At 55.1% G+C, this 18,472-nt stretch overlaps 2 protein-coding genes and 1 long non-coding RNA gene across 9 annotated transcripts; 1 reads left to right on the top strand and 2 right to left on the bottom strand.

Moving 5' to 3' along the window:
• Window positions 1-428: 428 nt before the first annotated feature.
• On the bottom strand, window positions 429-5,038 carry Muc1 (mucin 1, cell surface associated). Its single transcript, XM_047541662.1, has 7 exons — window positions 4,897-5,038; window positions 2,708-4,293; window positions 2,553-2,608; window positions 2,278-2,411; window positions 2,012-2,133; window positions 1,780-1,929; window positions 429-792 (listed from the first exon to the last, which is right to left on the bottom strand). Exons 1-7 carry the CDS (start codon window positions 4,952-4,954, stop codon window positions 718-720), a joined length of 2,181 nt encoding a protein of 726 aa, XP_047397618.1. The 5' UTR covers window positions 4,955-5,038; the 3' UTR covers window positions 429-717.
• A 1,749-nt stretch (window positions 5,039-6,787) lies between these two features.
• On the top strand, window positions 6,788-11,234 carry LOC124977824 (uncharacterized). 3 transcript variants are annotated; one of them, XR_007107269.1, is made up of 4 exons: window positions 6,788-7,151; window positions 7,313-7,420; window positions 8,566-9,014; window positions 10,047-11,234. It is a non-coding gene; the product is annotated as an uncharacterized LOC124977824 (long non-coding RNA). The 3 variants fall into 3 exon arrangements; XR_007107267.1 differs by lacking the exon at window positions 7,313-7,420; XR_007107264.1 differs by lacking the exon at window positions 7,313-7,420 and having other exon boundaries at window positions 6,788-7,155.
• Window positions 7,365-17,553, bottom strand: Thbs3 (thrombospondin 3). 5 transcript variants are annotated; one of them, XM_047541619.1, is made up of 23 exons: window positions 17,428-17,553; window positions 16,154-16,360; window positions 15,327-15,583; window positions 15,125-15,227; window positions 14,009-14,071; window positions 13,719-13,801; window positions 13,585-13,636; window positions 13,311-13,459; window positions 12,822-12,962; window positions 12,547-12,624; window positions 12,040-12,192; window positions 11,722-11,832; window positions 11,524-11,631; window positions 11,077-11,236; window positions 10,740-10,858; window positions 10,572-10,624; window positions 10,110-10,303; window positions 9,747-9,925; window positions 9,582-9,630; window positions 9,169-9,365; window positions 8,778-8,950; window positions 7,760-7,899; window positions 7,365-7,672 (listed from the first exon to the last, which is right to left on the bottom strand). In XM_047541619.1, exons 1-23 carry the CDS (start codon window positions 17,504-17,506, stop codon window positions 7,614-7,616), a joined length of 2,907 nt encoding a protein of 968 aa, XP_047397575.1. In that variant the 5' UTR covers window positions 17,507-17,553; the 3' UTR covers window positions 7,365-7,613. The 5 variants fall into 5 exon arrangements, with proteins under 5 accessions (XP_047397575.1, XP_047397585.1, XP_047397593.1 ...); XM_047541629.1 differs by having other exon boundaries at window positions 14,009-14,035; XM_047541637.1 differs by lacking the exon at window positions 13,719-13,801 and having other exon boundaries at window positions 13,592-13,636.
• Between the last annotated feature and the right edge of the window lie 919 nt (window positions 17,554-18,472).

The following is an 18,472-nucleotide window of genomic DNA, read 5'->3' as shown; positions in this document are numbered from 1 at the left end:
TTATCATTGCCCAAGGATTTGCTTCACACCCGGGCAGCTAAGAATAGAGCTGCCTGGGGGCACGGTGCCAGGAGAGGAGGGTGGCCAGCACAAGTGAAACGCAGGCTGGAAGAGAGGGGCGAGCCATCCACTGGACGAGCCACGTGCAGTCGGTGCCGAGTCATGCCGGCCCACCGGAGCCTGCCTAGGTTTCATTTCCTTCTTCCTCCTGTGCCACCAGGAATGGGGAGAGGTGACTCTTGAGTTCTCCCGCAGGTCACCCTGTGCCCCAGTTTCACCTCTTCCCCCACATCTGCTTCTCAAACCCTGCTCCTTGCCTCCTTTCCTCCCCCAACTTCCCCAAAGTCCCTTCCAGGGTTCTTCACTGACACATTCTAATGAACCCTCCTATCCACCAGTTGCAGATTGAAAGATCACAAGGTGGTGCGACAAGAGGCCACATTTTATTCAGTCATGTTTGGGTTCCCACCTCCATTGCCAGAATTTCTAGGCCAGTCCTGGGAGCCATCACTGCCCAACTGTCCCAGGCATATCCCCCAGGGCAAAGCTGGGCTTCACCAGGCTAAGATGGGTTAGGGGGCTTGGTGGAGCCTCTGAGGGAGGCTGTGAGCAGCCCACCCAAATTCCCAGCTCATCAACCCAGATTGGGGGAGAGGGACTTTGGCAATGAAGAACCTGACGCACTGCTGGCAGCCAAGCTGAACAGGTGACCTGCCCCTACAAGTTGGCAGAAGTGGCTGTCACTGCTGGGTTCGTGTAAGAGAGGCTGCCTCCACCATTGCCTGCAGACACCTGGGTGGAGGAAAAAGAGATAACGGGTGAGGGCAAAATCTATTTATTAGGACCCCCGGATGGCACCCCAGGCTGGCACAATCAGTCCAGGGACCAGATCAGCTCACTAGGGGTTAATTTGGAGAGAGCACCTGCGGCCCCACCAGCAGCCAGGTGACTGTAAACAGGCCGCTCCTCTCACTGCTCCTGGCCACCCCTCCACTCCCTCCCCTTGGCCCTACTTAGCCCCCTTTCCTGCCCAGCCCGCACCTTGCCCCCTTCTCTCTCCATTCTCTGCTCCTCCAGCCCAAGGGGTGTGTGCGTGTGTGTGTGTGTGTGTGTGTGTGTGTAAAACTGGGAGAGAGAGATCCCCAGGAGGAGAAAAATGGAGCAAGAAAAGGAAACTTTTGTCCCCTCCCCCACTTGAGTGGCTTTCCAGTCCCAGGTGACTGCTGTAATTATTTACTAGGTCCTGTACAGAAAGGCGGTGTGTGTGTGTTGGGGGGGGGGTGTCCTTAGTTCCCTGAGGCTCCCAGGAACCCTTCAGCTCTGCTCGCCTGGCTTGGTGAGATTTCTTCCTCTCCACTGGAGACCTGCCCCCCCTTTCTCAATCTACTCCCCACTCCAAGGAAAAGGTGAATGGGGTACAGGTGCACTCCTGTGACTGCAGGAAGGGCTCCCCTGGACACAGTGCCCCACCCATTTTGCCTCTGGGCATCTAGTGAGCCTTGCCCTGGTACCAGTTCAGCCAGTGGTGAGTGTGGACAGGTATTGCTCTTTTGGGAATGCTGGTAGTGAGGTTATTCCCTCTTGAGGTCCCCTTGCTTCCTTGGTCTCTTTCCCAGAGATCCTGTCCCCCAGAGCTCCTCCAACCCCACCCCCACCATTCTTGCCAGGCTCTTCAAGGCTCAGCTCTTACAAGCTCTTTGGGTTTTCCAAATACCCCTCAGGGACACCTGCCCAGCCAGAGCCTCTGTCCCCACCTGCTGCTTGTGGGCCCTGCCTCACCTCCTCATAGGGGCTACGGTTGGTACTTCCGGGGGGCACATAACGCCCATGGGTGTGGTAAGTGGGGTATTCACTCATAGGATGGTAGGTTTCCCGGGATGGAAAGATGTCCAGATGCCCATAGTTCTTTTGGCGACACTGACACACAGCCTAGGGAGACAAGAAGTTATGCTGGACCATAGGGTTTCTTCCACCAGGGGATTCTGGTGAAGGCCAGAGACTGAGTACTTACCAAGGCAATGAGATATAAGATGGCCAATGCAAGTAGAACACAGACTAACACCAGCAGGGCAATGCCCCAGCCTGGTACCCCAGACCCAGACTGGGCAGGGGAAGGAAACAGCACCTCGTTCACTAAAAGGAAAAGCAATGGTCAAGGAAGTCTCCAAATGGAGGTAGCCTCCTCCTGCTAGCACCAAGGGAAAGAGCAGAAACCCAGCATTGGAGGGAGAGGGGACCCTTCATGGGGCTGGGCTATAGTTGGGGATGTAGCCTCACCCTTGATTCCCGAGATGTTCAGGTTATAATTGGATCCTTCCTCTTTATGCTGAACAAACTGTGACATCACTTCCTTGGCATTGGTGGTACCCTCCCGGAAGACCAGAGTCAGTTCTACCACCACAGATCCTGGTCTGGTCATAGGAAATGCTCAATTCAGACACAGGTCCCAGCTTTTGTCTCACTATTTCCCCCCACCTTAAACACAATAATCCCTCACCACATTTATGACAACAAACCCCAACACACATACACAGTCTGACCCAGAACTGTACCTGAATATGATACTAGAGAAGCCCAGAAAACCATCTTGCTTATAAATCTGCAAAAACTGGGGTGAGAGGAAATGGACTCAGGCTTGATGCAAAGGATTTAAACAATTCTGAAAGCTGTCCTAAGAGAGTATGGCAAAGGAAAGGCAGACACCCACCAATCTAGAAATGTTCCTCTGCAGTTCTTGATAGTAGTTGGTTCTGGGATCTTCCAGAGAAGAATTAAACTTGAGGTTTGAAATGTAAAAAGACAGGGAGAAGAAAGAGACCCCAACATACAACTGGGGAGAATTATGACTGGAGGAGGTGGAGGGGGGTGCTGTGCCATGGCTATTGCTACTGGCAATAGTACTGTTGCTCAGGTTGGCAAGGGTGGTGGAAAGGTCAGATGGCTGGCTGGAAACTGGGGATTGAGTACCCCTGTCAGGCAGGGTTGTAGAAGCCATAGTAGAAGTGCCCCTGTGTACTGAAGCAGCAGCTGAGGCTGATGAAGCCCCTGTAGTTGGGGCCGAGGTGCCATTGTGGGCTGGAGTGGAGGCTGAGCTGGTTGGAATTCCAGTGGTCCCAGATGAGGTGCCATTGTGGGCTGGGATAGAAGCTGAACTGGTAGGAGTCCCAGTGGTCCCAGATGAGGTGCCATTGTGGGCTGGGGTGAAGGCTGAGCCTGATGCAGCTGATGAAGCCCTGGTGGTCAGGGCTGAGGTGCCATTGTAGGCTGGGGTGGAGGCTGAGCCTAATATGCCTGGTGAAGCCCCAGTGGTCCCAGATGAGGTGCCATTGTGGGCTGGGATAGAAGCTGAACTGGTAGGAGTCCCAGTGGTCCCAGATGAGGTGCCATTGTGGGCTGGGGTGAAGGCTGAGCCTGATGCAGCTGATGAAGCCCTGGTGGTCAGGGCTGAGGTGCCATTGTAGGCCGGGGTGGAGGCTGAGCCTAATATGCCTGGTGAAGCCCTGGTGGTCAGGGCTGAGGTGCCATTGTAGGCCGGGGTGGAGGCTGAGCCTAATATGCCTGGTGAAGCCCCGGTGGTCAGGGCAGAGGTACCATTGTAGGCTGGGATGGAGGCTGAGCTGGTTGGAGACCCAGTGGTCCCAGATGAGGTGTCTTTATGGGCTGGGGTGAAGGCTGAGCCTGATGCACCTGCTGGAGCCCCAGTGGTCAGGGCGGAGGTGCCATTGTAGGCTGGGGTGGAGGCTGAGCTGGTTGAAGCCCCAGCGGTCCCAGATGAGGTGCCATTGTGGGCTGGGGTGAAGGCTGAGCCTGATGCAGCTGATGGAGCCCTGGTGGTCAGGGCTGAGGTGCCACTGTGGGCTGGAGTGGAGGCTGAGCTGGTTGGAGCCCCAGTGGTCCCAGATGAGGTGCCATTGTAGGATGGGGTGGAGGCTGAGCTGGTTGGAGCCCCAGCGGTCCCAGATGAGGTGCCATTGTAGGCTGGGGTGAAGGCTGAGCCTGATGCAGCTGATGGAGCCCTGGTGGTCAGGGCTGAGGTGCCATTGTGGGCTGGAGTGGAGGCTGAGCTGGTTGGAGCCCCAGTGGTCCCAGATGAGGTGCCCTTGTGGGCTGGGGTGAAAGCTGAGCTGGTTGTAGTCCCAGTGGTCCCAGATGAGGTGCCATTGTGGGCTGGAGTGGTGGCAGAGCTTGATGAATCCCTGCTGTTTGGGGCTGCAGTGCTATGATGAACTGTAGAGCTGGTCAAGTTCAGGAGAGTGCTGGTGATTTGAGATGAGGTAAAGCTATTCGTCTGGCCTGGAATGGCAGCAGAGTATGAACCAGAGCTGAGGGTGGGGAGTAAACTGCTGGTCATTCTCACAGTACTTCTCTCAACAGGGTTGGACACTGGGTTACTTTGGGCATTCAAAGTCTGTTTTTCTGCCCTAACTGGAGCCAAAAGTTTTAAGAACTACTGGGTTGGAGGGCAAATCAGAGCAAGGAGAAAATATAACTTTTGGCAACCAAAGAAGTAATGTCAGGAAGACTGGGGATTGGTCAGCATCAGGCAGCCCCTGGGTCTGCTCTCTTCCTCCTACCCTGCTGGCAGCTTCCCCCACTCTTCCCATACACCTCTGTTCCTGGTGCATCCATTTCTTCACTCCTAAGACTTGCTCTTTCTGACTCCCTTCCCTCCTAGACTTCTCTTCAGGACATTCTCCTCCCCTGGCATCCACCCTCCTGGGGGCTGCCTCTTCTCAGCCTGTCCTTAGCCTCTCTCCTTCATTCTGGCACCGACCTGGCCACACCTGTCTGCAATTGCTGACTCTCATGGTGCCATCTGCCAGGAAACAAAACCCACAGAAAGTTCAGAAATACCACATGAGAAGGGTAGCCCTCTCCGAACCTCATGCCCCTCACCTGTAAGCACTAGGAGAAGCAGCAGCAGGAAGAAAGGGGACTGGATGCCAGGTGTCATGGTGGTGGTGGACTGGTGAGTAGGGGACAGAGCAGACTCAAGCAGGCACAGCGAGTAAGGTGGAGCGGCACTGGCGCCTGCTGCTTTATACCGGTCCCCCCTCCCGCCCTAGGCACAGCCGGAGCAGGTGACAGGTGACAAAACTCCGCCTCCTCCCCCCTTCCCTACCTCCTGCCTTTTCCTCCTCCTCCCCAACCATTCCTGGGTAGGGTACATGGGCTCCAATCACTCAACCTTCTGACAACCTGTTTGTTCTCCAACTAGCCTTCACTTAGCCACCACTCCCTGACTCCAGGAGGTGTGTGGAGGGGGGAGTTGGGGAACGTGAGGCCCTCTGGTTCTAGTTTTAGCCCCAGGACAACAGCTAAGGTGAGGAAAGGGAGCAGAGAAAGTGGTCTAGTGAAGGCACTGGACCTTAAGGCCAGGAAGCCCACCCCTCCCTCCCCTCACTCTACTTCCCTACCCTCCCTGGATCCTTTGAAACCCCACTCTACGCGCTTAGAAGAAATAAGAGGGCTTAATAAGGAGCGAACTAGGTGCTAGTTTGGGACTCCCCCCCTTACCCCCGCCAGTTCCCGGAATAGCCCCACCCTTATAACCGCTCCCTGTCCCATTCCACACACGGTTCTACCCTGAAACCCACAGTCCCTGCCCTGGCCGGACTTTCCAGCCACCTGGGTTCCCTCCTTGGCTTTCTACCGAGAAGGGGGAGGGGGGAAATTTCCACTTAAAGAAGGTCGAAACCTGGGCTCTGCCGAACCCTAAAGTTCTTCATTTCCAGTATCCACTTTGAGCGGCAGCCGAGAGCTCCTGCCCTCTAGTGGCCGACCCTGGCGTCCTGAGAGGCCCCGACCCAGGGGAGAGGAGGTTGGGCGATGTAGACCGAGCCGGGGCAGAGAGACCATGGGGAGGTTGGACTCTGGCGAGTAGTAGCAATGCCTTGGAAGGAGAAGAAGGGACGCAACCTACGATGGAGGGATTGGTAGCAGCAGATGAGGGACTCAGGCGCGTGGGGGTTGGTGTCGAAGGAAATGGTACTAAGCGGGTGGGGTCCTGAGGTATGTGAAAGGGGCGTCGAGGTATGTGGGAGAGGACATCGGAATGTGGGAGGGGGCATAGGACAGGTTATGTGAGGGTACTTGCGGGTTTAGGAGGTAGAGTAGGTGGAGTGACAGAATGGAATTTGGGGACACAACTGCCCTTTGGGGAGCAGAGTGGTGCAGGTACGCATGTGTTTCGAGAACAAAACCATACCTGAGAGTGCGTCATTTGGGAAAATCAAAAGGTATTTTGAGAGCCAGAAATATTTGCGGGAAAGGGAGGTATTTGAGGGCTAAAGCGGCACGTGGTCTTAGGGTATCGGGATGGATCCGGCGGTTCCCGCTTGTGGTATAGGCCAACAGAAGCAGTTTCGACTGTATTGGGAAAATAATTCTTGGCCTCAACAAATACAGATTGGAAACTAATACTTTAAAAGCATTCCGGTACAGCGCGAGACTGGAGGGAAGCCCAGTCAGGAAGCGAGGGACCACGGCTTCCGCGCCGCGCTACTTGGCCTCCAAGGCACGGCTTTGTGCAGCTCCGTAGCCCGTGGGCGGGCGCAGGGCACCATACGTCCGCGCGCTCGCGCGCGGGCTGGAGGCGGGGAAGGCCCCCCACCAGCCGGAGAAAGTACGAATATCTAGGTGGGCGGCCCCAAACCTCAACTCCGGAGTTGCTTGGTAACAGCCATTCAGTTCGGTTGCTGGGACACGCGTCACCATGGTGACTGCTCCGCGCCGCTCAGTCTGCGTATTTAAAGAGCGAGCGCGCGCAACGCCCGGGCGTCGGAAAGCGGCGTTCCTGGGCACCGCAGTTTTCTCTTCTCCTTTCACCCCTCCCTTTTACCATCCCCTTCACTCTTAGAGGCGCCAAGTCTTTGGCCTGCTTCTAAGGTGAACCCAGCTCCCCAAAGTGCCCCCAGTCCTTGAGCCCGGCTGGCTTCAGGCTGTAGGGAGTGGGATCCCGGGCCCCGGGCGGGCGGGAGGGACGGGACGCGGTGCAGTGTTGTTATTTCCCCCGCCAATATTGCACTCGTCCCGGCCTCCGGCCCCCTCGGCCCCCCGGCCTCCCCCTCACCTCAAGCGGGGCAGCCCCCGCCCTCCTGACTCTCGATACCGGCTGATCTAAGATAGAATGGAGTGTCGCCGCTGCCACCGTGAGTAAGTGGGGCTGGGAGGACTTTAGCCATCCTCCAAACAGCACCTCATCCTTCACTTAACCCCATCTGGCACCTTCTCCACCCGCGCCCCAAATTCAGCCAAACTTTCCCTAGATCTCTTAACTTCTAGCCTGCCAGCTTTCTTCTTATCCCCTCAGGTTCCTTCTTGATTCCCACCCTATCCCGGAAAATCCCTAAAACAAGCAATTGCACTGGCTTAGAAAACAACTGGAACTTTATGGCAATCTGCTGTTATCTTTCCTGGGGTTAGTACCTGAGTAATACCCCTTGAAAATTTCCCAACCCCTAAACAGTGGGGTTGCTACCCCAACGGGGCTGAACTGATGGGTGCCAGAGGAGGGTCTATGTTTGGCTGAGGGGCTGTAGTTTAGACCTCAGAGTCTCCAGGATGGACCCCAGGCCAAAGAGTCTAAAATCAGGAATCCGGTGGCCACCTCCTCACACCCTTCCCTGGAGCAGCTGCCTCCGGAATGGCTCAAAGTCCTCGGGCACTGTGTCTGAAGAAGGGGAAATAAGTAAGGTCAGAGAATGTGGCTCTCCCAGGACATGTGAGGGGTCAGATTGATCTCCGTCTAGAGTCTCACCATTGCATCGATACTGGAGATTGGACCAAATGATGTTTTCTTGGGAGAAGCAGAATACACCGAGACGCCCCCCTCGCATGGATGTGTCAATGATCACCCCAGAATCCGCCACTAGCTGGGGACCCTCATAGAGCTTCACCCTGTCCAGGATAGGGGTTTCCATTGGTGCTAAGGTGCCAGTGGGTACAGTGCCTCCAAGTCCCAGGCCCTGCTTATCCCAGCACCCCCCTCCTTGAGCTCACCAGGCTGGAGAGGGAAGGGAGGGGAGGAAAGGAAAAGGGAGGGAAGGGGGTGCTTTTCTCAGGCCAGGGGCCCCTAGCTCTTTGTCCAGCCCCTTTTGCATCTCAAAGCACCAGCCACATTCCAAGCGAGGATTGGGTTGCCATGACGATGAGCACAATGGGCTGGGGGGTGAAGTCACCCGCTTCCCAGGCTCTAGTCAACCCCCCTTTATCCCGAGCTCTGGTGCCCCACAGCACTAGGCACCTTAAAGGGGAACCAACCCCAGGTCCCTGGACTCTGAGCTCTTGACTATGAAAAGTTCAGCCTCTAAGTACACCCATTTCCCCTCCCTTCCCAAGTTGTCCTCATCAAATAGGGACACTTGTGGGAGGGAACTGCAAAGTTGTGGACAAAGTGCTGAAATGAGAGGCCTGTGAGGTCTGGGCCTCTGCAAAATCCCTTCCAGGTCAGCTGCTGATGAAGCAGGTTCTGGGCTGTACCACTTAGGGGGTTAGAAGTGATAGGCCCCTGTACAGACTGGCCTGGGGTCTCAGGGCATCTAGCTCAATGCTCTTGTTTTACAGAAGAGAAATGGGGCACAGAGGAGGAATGATGTGCCCAACACCGCCTACATTTCCTGTCTGTGGCGAGAAGGGAACTGGAAAGAAGTGGCCGTGGTCTCTACCCATGGCATGGAGGAATTGAGCAAAGGAGGGGTCACTGGTGAGTCCCAGCTAAAGGGGAAGGAAAGGCCTCAGCCTGGGGTCCTCTGGATGGTCTCAGTCCCTCTCCTCACCGAATATAACCAACTTGAGGCCGGTGCAGCAGCTGCCAGCGGTAGGAGGTCTTGTCACGCCAGCCCACATTTCGTGGGTCAGTCCATAACAGCCGTACCTGATCAGGGGTATGACCAGTATGCCAGAGGGCATTCCGGAGGTGCTCACCTGGGCCAGACACTGATGTCACTGCCTGGGGGTCATTGGCAAAGACAATGGATCAACCACAGGACCAGAGAGAAGGGAACACAAGGCTGGTAAGTACAGGTGGGAAGGGGGCCCACAGAACTGACCTGCAGGTCAGACCTCTGGGTAAGAGAATTCCCAGTCAGGCAGCAGGGAGGCCCTGGGGTTGGCAGGGGAGAGCTTTGGGAATGGGCCCTAGGTTGGGGAAACTGGGCAGCTGGATACCTTGAGCTGCAGCCCGGGCTGGGCAACGGCACGGAAAGGTGTGGCCTGCCAATAGGTCTGCTCTGTCTGCTTCCACATGACCACATAGAACCGGCCACTGTCCTGGTAACTGAAGAGAAAACCTGCGTAGTCATCGTCAGTCACTGTGTTCACATGGAAGGTGCCTTCAAAGTCCACACCATTGAAGGCTGTGTATCCTGGGGTGGGGGTGGGGCGGGGTAAAGGTCAGGGGCAGCAAAGTCGCCCACTGCAGGAGGGGGTGGGAAGGGGTGCCTGCAATATGGGTGGCCAGCTTGCCACACTGCCTTCTCTGTTGCCTTTGCCCATCCTCCCCATCCTTTTCCTCCCCCATTCTCTGCCCCTGAAGGATTCTTCCATTTGGAAATTATTGAACTGGATGACCCCTTACATACCAACTGCCAGGCCAGGGTCACTGTTCATGGTCTGAACGATTTCCATACCCTGGAGTTGTTCAGTAAAGAAAAAAGCCCTGATGCAGGTATACTGCCCAACCTAGGCCCCACCTGGTGGTCTGGCCTGTCAGTACCTGCCCAGCCCATTGCCCTGAGTGTGAGTACCTGATTGAGGACGACCCAGTTTGGGTCGATCTGAGCATCACCCTCAGGATCCAGGACGACGGTCTGATAGGCTCGAAAGTCTGTGAGGGTTACCTCTGCACTTTCAGGACACACATCCAGGGGGTCGACTACTGCATCATTGTCAAAGTCATCCTCACATACATCACCAACACCATTGCCTGGGTGGATAAGGCTAGGAGCTCAGGAAGGCCTGGACATTGCCAATGACCAAACTGTCACCCCTTGGATCATGCATTCCTGACTTCTTCCTACCCACCCTTCCTTACTCCCCCACTGCAGGGCTTGCAGCCTCCCCCTGAGCAAAGTCCAAACCAGTCCAACCCTCTTTGGAGCCAGCCTTACCATCTGAGTCTTTCTGATTGGGATTGGGTACCAGACGACAGTTATCAGGACCAGGAGGCACATAATCTGGGACACCATCATTGTCGTCATCCCCATCACACTCATCTCCAAGTCCATCATTGTCTGAGTCCAACTGGGAGCTATTCGGCAACTGTGGGCAGTTGTCCTTGGTATCCTGATGCCCATCCCCATCACTGCTCAGAAGAACAGTCACCAAATAAAGGCTGTCAAAGGTCCCCCCCACACATACATCCTTTCCCTGTCTTCTGCTTAGGGGATGCTCAAGCCTGCCCTCCATCCAGACCCCTTGCAGTCAGCCAAATGTGAAGGTCCAGCAGTAGGAATGGAAGGTAGACTATGAGAACAGAGAATGAAGGCTAAACCATAGAAAGTATTGAGAATGGGCTAGAAGAAAGTAAAATATCCCCTGAAAGACTGTGTGTCTCTTGGCCAAGATCCCACCTGTCTTCATTGGTGTCACAGACATCTCCCACCAGGTCACTGTCTGCATCTGTCTGAGAGAGAGACCTGATCTCACCATCTCCTCTTGATAACTCTGAAGATGGTGACCCACTTCCCATCCAAAGGGCAGAGGCTTCATCCACTATTTACCCCGCCTCTCCCCTGTACCTGGGTAGGATTGCTCATTTCAGGGCAGCTGTCACAAGCATCTCCCACCCCATCCTCATCCCTGTCTGTCTGTAGTGGGTTGGGTACTTTCGGGCAATTGTCCAATCCATTGGGGATGCCTGGAAGACATGGGGGAAAGCACAGAGTTGTCAAGAACATGTCTCACTCTCTCCTAGGTTGGTGAAAGATCTGAGCTTTGTCCCCATACATTGGTTATCTCCCCTCACCCAGGCGAACTCCCACAGCAAGCCTCCTCAATTCTCACAGACTTCCTGGCTTCCCTGCCTCAGTCCCTCTATCCAAACTCCCAGCCTTCCCCTGAGCCCCAGGCCTGCACCATCCCCATCCACATCGTTGTCACAAGCATCTCCTTCTCCATTGCCATCTGTGTCCTTCTGGTCATTGTTGGGAACGTTGGGGCAGTTGTCACAGGCATCACCAAATGAATCTGTGTCTGAGTTCTGCTGGTCCTTGTTGGGAAACAGTCGGCAGTTGTCCTAGTCAAAGAGATGAGAGGGGAAGGGTCGGGTTCCCCGAGCCCACCTTGTCCCTAGGTCCTTGTCTAAGATCATCACCCTACAACAGTGCTTGGTGCAGTCCCACCCACCCAACCTCCACATAGTTCACCTGTCCTGGGAAGCAGGTTTAGGTCTCCTTAATTTGGAGTTCTGGGTCCCTTCTTAGAGTACTGTTAAGGGGCAGGATTATAGGAGAAGCCAAAGAGAACAGAACAGGAGAAAGAGAGCAGAGAGGCTGGAAAGGGTAGGACAGTCTGGGGAGGCACCTCAACATTCTTGATCCCATCCCCATCAGCATCTTCATCACACTGGTCCCCCACACCATCATTATCAGCATCTTCTTGCCCAGAGTTGGGTGTCAAAAGGCAGTTGTCCTAAAGTTCAGGGGGAAGAAGAGGACAAGTGAGTTCTGGCTTGACCCAGCCTGCGGCTCCCCACCACACTGGTCCACCGGCCCCCTGCACCTGCTTGCAGTGTTTGTTGTTGTCCATGCAGGGCAGCGCCTGGTCCGGGTAGCCATCAATGTCTGTGTCAGGCCCACACACGTTCCCGTTCCCTGCCCAGCCCACATTACACTAGGGTGACACAAACAGCAGGAATTAGCAATTTGAGATGGCTTCCCACACCCCATCCCATCACACTCTCTCTAGGCCCTATTTTCTCCACTAGCCAGTTCCTGGGCCCAGACCCACCACCCTTTCCCATGGAGTCCCCCAACCTTAAACATGTTCATTAGTTTAGCCTGCTCCCCCAGGTTCCTTTTTTTTTTGTTCCAAGCCCACCTGACAGGACACTGCACCATTTCGTTCAAAGAGACAGTGAGCATGAATGTGGCAGGGGCTGTGGGCTGGGCTGTGACACGTCCTTGCTGGGAGGCAGCCCTGGGTCTGGTTGCCCAGGAAACCCAGGCGGCAGGGACCACATCTGAAAGATCCCTAAGAGTGGCGAAGTAGAGTCAGAAAAGAGGGTGAGACCACCAGATGCCCTGAATGGGTACTGCCCTACCTGCGGGGTGTAGCACCCACACTCACAGCCAACCAGGAAAATCAGTTTCTCCTTCAGGCTCTCAGGACAACCTTTCAAAATAGGTAATAGCCCCATTTTTCAAATGAGGACGCTTGAGAAGGTTAAATAATTTGCTAGCGATCCCTGCTAGTTAGAGGTCGTAGGGTCCATGTGAACACTTACTCTGTAGTACGCTAGGGAAGGAGGAAGTGCAGCAGAAAATTTGAAGATGGGGGTCATGCATTTCTACCAACACCCCCAAACAGGGTATTCGTTCAGCTCACCACAGTGTTGGTGCAGATGGAGTTTGGGTCACAGCCACCATTGTTACCATCGTTGCATTCATCAATGTCATTGCAGACCTGAAGGGGCAGATTTGGGGTGGAACCAGACCAAGGGTAGGTCTCCACAGATACAGGAGAAGGCATTGGTGTGGCCTTATCTGTGAGCATTAATAAGCCCAGACCCAAAGCCAATACAAAGCCAACCTCATTCCATTTATCACCAGGGTCCCATGTCCAACCCAGAAACCCCTTATCTGTGCAATGTTCATCCTGACCTGTTTACTGGCCCGGGCATAGTCAATGCCCACACCAGACACCCGGGTGCCCTTGTACCCTCGAGGACAGGCCTCACAGTGGAAGCCAGGCACAGTGTTGACGCAGCTGGAACCCGGGAAACAGGGGTCAGCGTAAGCACACTGGGGGCAAAAGGCAGACATCAGGCTTCCCTCTGGGAAACTAAGGCCCCTGCCTGTGATCCTAGAACCGTTGTTCCTGGTCTCGCCCTTTCACAGCTCTCCCCATCCCTTCTCATGGTGCTCCTGATTTGCACCGCAGCCTCCTGATCTGCCTCTGCCTGCTCCTCATACTCTTTGTTCAAACCTCCCTTCCACTACCCCACTGCCAGTCTTCTGCCTGCCTCCCGTCTCTCTTCTTTGATGGTTGCCAGATTCGTCTGCATCCTACCAAATTTCCCCAGCTTCTTGAGTTCCCCCTTTGCCCTCATCCCCATTATCTGCACCCATGTGGGCTCTGCCTTCCCCCACCTCATTTATGTCATCGCAGTGGGTGCCGTTGCCTTGCAGGCCTGGGGGACAGGGCCCACAGCGGTAGCCTGGATACTCATACACTTCCATGCAGTCCACGCCTCGGAAGCAGGGGTTGGGGCTGCAGTGGGAACGCTGTTCATGGAAGCCTGGGAGGCAGGGACAGTCAGAGCTACCCAGAGGGCACCAGTCAAACCGTTAGAAGGGGAAGCCAAAGCCACAGGTGGGCAGCGTAGTGGTGCCATCTGGAGCCCTCCCCTGCTCTCCCACTCACCGCACACCTGACACTCCATGATGGTGTTTCGGATCAAAGACATTTCCTTCACCTAAAAAATGGGAAGGAGTCAGCTCTTGGCATCTGCGACCCCGCCCGTGGACTGGTAGCACCCCTGGCTGGCCCACCCAAACCTGGTCTCGAATATCATCCCGCAGCTCCACCAGGATCTGGTTGAAGAGAGTGAGTTGGGTGACCAGCGCCTTAGTCTGCTCCCCTGTCAGGGCCCAGGGTGTGGAAAGGCTCAGAACTGGGGCACCAGCCCTGAACCCTCCTAGAGCAACAAGCCAGCTCCTGCTACTGCTGCCCATTCCCTACCTTTTCCCACCCACACCTGACTGAAGAGGACTTGGTTCCAGGCAGCTGCTAAGGCCTGGGGCCTCCTCCCCACCCTCACCCCTTCCACCACATCATGCCTACTCACCTAGAATGGATTGCAATGCATTGGCCACTAGAGAGAAGAAGACGACATGGTCAGTGGGACAGGCTGGTGGGAAGGAGAAAGGAAGAGAGGAACAGGGCTGAAGCCTCAGAATGAAGATGAGATACTGCATAGCAGAAGGGCAGAGGTGATTAGAAAGCAGCACCAATTTTTGTTTTTGTCTGGCTTTTGGGATGCTAGGGATGGAACTCAGGGCCTCACATGTTAGCCAAGAACTCTACCTCAACCACATCCCCAGCAATACCAGCTCTTTCCACTGGGCCAGGGCCCCTCTTAAGGGGAGTTGCCTTATAGGAAGTCAAAATCAAAATTCTCCCTGGGGTGTTGGCACATGCCTATAATCCTAGCAACTTGGGAGGCTGAGGCAGGAGGATGGAATGCAACTTGGGAGGCTGAGGCAGGAGGACTGAGTTCAAAGCCAACCTTGGCAGATTAGTGAGGCACTTAGCAACTCAGACATTGTCTCTAAATAAAATATTTAAAAAGGGCTCGGGATGTGGCTCAGTGGTTAAAGAATCCCTGGGTTCATTCCCCAGTACAAAAAAAAAAAAAAATTTTTTTTGTTTCCTGGTTCCCAGGCATAGTAGTGGCAGAACAGGTCCCAGTGAGAGGCCACCCAAAGCAGGACTAGGGCCCCAGTACATCCCATTTCTGCCTTCCCAAACTGCCACTTGAAGAGCTCTTCCTTTGAAATATCTGGGTGAAGTGGGTTTTCCTTAGATAAGAGCCTCTGAGTATGTCATAGAGACCAGGCAGATGGGCAATGCCAGGGACACAGCTAGTAGGTACTAGCAGCCAAGAGGAGCTACAAAAACCTGAAACAAGGATCTTGGCCAAGACCAAGAAAATGCCTTTCTCCATACTGTCCCCCAGGAATCCTCAGAATCAGACCTTTCTTGGATCATGGTACTTTTCTGGCCTAGGCTGGGTGACCCATACCTCCCATACAGGAGATCATGGAGTCGAGGGTAAAAGATTTGACCAAAAGTCCCAGGAATAGGTGAGTCAACCGAATGGGTGTTAGGGGGAAGGAAATCAAAAGGACAGAGTCACTAAAAACCACAGGACCCAAGGTCCAATAACAGGAGTCTCTGTTACCTGCACTGTGGATGGATTCATCCCCTTGGAATGGACATTCACTCAGGGCTCCTACCCGGGCCATGGATCCTCCCAGAATAATTTTCATTGATTCCACAAAGCCCTGGTGGGAGGGGGGATAGCAGGTAAAGTGGATCTACCAACCCCTCCACCCACTGGGGCAAACTGTGTCTACACAACTCGGAGGATCCTCCCTGCTCACCTGCATCCTCAAATAAGCCTTCTGTCCAGTCCTAATCTCCAGCCCATTGACCTCTGCTGGAGGAATGGGGGCCAGTGCTGGAAGGCCGGCATGTTGGTCACCCAGTTTGCAGTCCACGTAGAGCTGCAAGCCAGGGCTGGGTCGGGAAGGACCTCGGAGTCGCAGGAGAGCTGTGTGTGTGCGCCCATCAGCCAGGCCTGCTTGCTGTAGGTTCACTGCGTGGACTTTGCCATCTTCCCGCTGGTACCGCACCAGTACTGCCCAGGAGGGGAGGTCAGTACCGGCACTGCCCCCCATCCCCTGTGTCCCAGTTGAGCCTTGGATCAACTCTTCTGGATACCACATTTCTGGGGCTACCATCCCTACCTAGTTCAGCTATGTATCTCAACACTTTGCACATAATAGGTATACAAATAAATGTTTTTCAAATTGGTTTAGAGACAAGGACTTTCTTAGTCTTCAGTGCATCATATCTGTCTATCCTCCGCCAGGGTGGCAGCTGGTTCTGTACCCACTGAACTGTCCAGGGATCTGAGGGATCTCTGTCATTGCTGGGGCACAGAGGTGTCTCACCCTCCCTCTGGGCATCCCCAAATACAACCTCCCATGTATATAAATACCAGACCTCACCCTGCTCTTTAGGCACCTGATCGCCTAATTTACTATGCACCCCATACCCCCTACTGTGTCTCTTGGTGCCTGGCCACAGCCTGATGGAACCATGGTCCCCAGAGGAGGTCAAGGAGAATTAGGAGCCACCTGATGTGGGGATGAGGGAGAATGCTCAGGGGATCACTGATGCAGGAAAGAAGATGCCCACCAGTCACCTTTGTTGATCTTGCCCACAACAGAGGCCTCCAGCCATCGCGTGTTGTCTTGGCGAGAGTAGAGGCCAAAGAGGACGCCACCCTGCTTAGGGGGAAGGCGGAAGGTGGACAAGAGGTAGATGTCCCCAACAGTGAGTAGAGCTGTCCGGATCTTCTCAGCCACAGCAACCATTTGCCGGGACTCACCCACAGTCAGCAGGTCAATTACTGGCCAGGCAGAGATTATCAAGGTCAAAAAAGGAGTCAAGTGCTAAGGCCTGCCCTCTCCCCTGAGCCCTCAGGGGTGAGGCATCCCTAGTTACCCACCACTACACCACCAAGCAGTGTCAGTCACTTCAAAACTCCACCGTTCTGCTATCAGAGGACAGATAGAGGCAGTGAGCCTTCCCTTCCTTCGTTATTGCCTGTTACCTCCCTCTGGGAACCTGCAGATCTGAGACTCACTTGGAAATACAGAAAACATCCCACAAACTTGAGATGCCCCCACCAGGTGGCGCAAGGGAGACACTGCTGGTACAAGGCAGAAGTGGCACCTGGTGCCCACAGCGCAGAACTGGGAGGCAGCTTCTCTTTCCACTGCCTGGTCTGGCTCATTCCACACCCTGGTCCACCTCCTCCCATCCTGGGGACTCAGCATGATTATCTGGATAAGAACAGCTGCCCACTGAGGACTCCCACCCTCCCACTGTCTGGGCTCCCCCACACCCAGGGAATGTAAGACCCAGCTCCTCTGCCTCCTGTGTCCTGGCCAATCTGTGGTTTCCCCTCCAGCCAGTAAAGAATCTTCGCCTGTGTCATCTGCTCCAGCTACCTCTCCCACACCCATCGAGCCCATCCCACCACCAGACCTCCGGGAGAGCCCAGACCTCTCAGTCCCCACCCCCACCCTGTCTTTCAGCAGCCAGGAGCCCAGGGAGAAGGGAAAGGAAGCCCAGGGATCCATCCAGCGCATCAACTTTCAGGCTGCTCTCCCTGACTCCTGGGGTGCCTGTGGATGCTCTAACAACCCAGCCAAGCAGCCCTAACATCCAGCTCCTGAGTTCTTGGCCCTGGCCTTATGCCTAATCCTGGTCAATTCTCCGCTCGCACAATCTCTGATGCCCACTTCTCCCCACCAGGTCATAATTTCACCAACTCTGGGCAGTGTAATTCTTCCCGGGGTTCAATTTCAGGACTCTCCCCCTCTCCCCTTGCCCACACGCTCCCCGCTACCTGTGCTGGAGGTAAACAGGGAGGAGACAGAGAGAAGTCTAAAAGGATGGAGACAGGCTTACCCTGAAGATCCTGACTAGCGGATGCGAAAGAGCAAAGGAGGAGAAGAGCCAGGGCCCCCCGAAGTTCCTGCGTCTCCATGCCGCTCAACCGGCTCACTACCCCTGGCAGGCAGGCGGCTGGGAGGGGAAAGGCTAGGCGGAGAGAGCAGGAGCGCGGGGCGGAGGGACGGAGGGGGGAGTCGTAGGGGGGGCCAGCAGGCGGGTGAGGGGGGGCTGAAACAAAGAGCTGCCAATCACCCTGGAGGCATCAGCAGCTCCGGGAACCAGGGGCACTAGAAGAGTCCTGAAGGCTTCCCCGCCTCTTGGTACTCCCTAATGGTCCTCGCCCCCAGGTGCCTCCCTCTCCTCTGTCATCCCGTTGTTGGGGGCCTCAACACACAGCCCTACCGAATGCTACTGTTTTCTGGAAGCCACGGTTGGGGAAGGCAGAAACCCCTGGCATGGGCAATGCCAGTGGGCAGAAGAGGATGCCAAGGGAGTGGCCGCAACTAGCTTGTTATAGTGCCCAGAGGATGCCCATATGGCTTGAAGCTTGCTGCTCTGGCGGAGCAAGTGCTCTTTATTAGAGTGTGTGAGTAGGGGGGTTTCCTATGTGCCCATTCCTCCACTTTCTCTCATTCCTAGGAAAACTTGGGAGTCTGGAAGCTTCTAATGATAACTGGACGAAGTCTAAAAGAGTGGTCAGTTTGGTCGAAGCAAAGAAATCAGGAAGAGAAAAGGAAGGACACCACAGAAAGGAGGTAGAAAACCAGGGGACCAGGACAGGAGTGTAGCTCAGTTGTACAGCTCATGCCTAGCATTAGTATGGCCCTGGGTTCAATCCCCAGCACCGCGAAGAAAGTAAGTCAGGGAAAAGGCCAGCAGCCGAGGACCAGATTGGAGAACACTGTGGGTACTGGCAGACGGGCCGTGACCCGGATGAAGCGGAGGGGCGCCCGAGTTCCCGTTACTAAGGCAACAGTCCGTGAGCCCCACATCCCCTCCCCCCACCCAGGCCCCAGCCCGGCCTCTGCTCCGGCCGCCGCCACCGCCCGTGTTTTGTTTC

The sequence above is a fragment of the Sciurus carolinensis genome, chromosome 1, assembly GCF_902686445.1.
Source record: "Sciurus carolinensis chromosome 1, mSciCar1.2, whole genome shotgun sequence".
In the NCBI taxonomy this organism is placed as follows: Eukaryota; Metazoa; Chordata; class Mammalia; order Rodentia; family Sciuridae; genus Sciurus; species Sciurus carolinensis.
The sequence above is the reverse complement of the archived record's forward strand: the minus strand, read 5'-3'. Positions and strand labels throughout refer to the sequence as shown.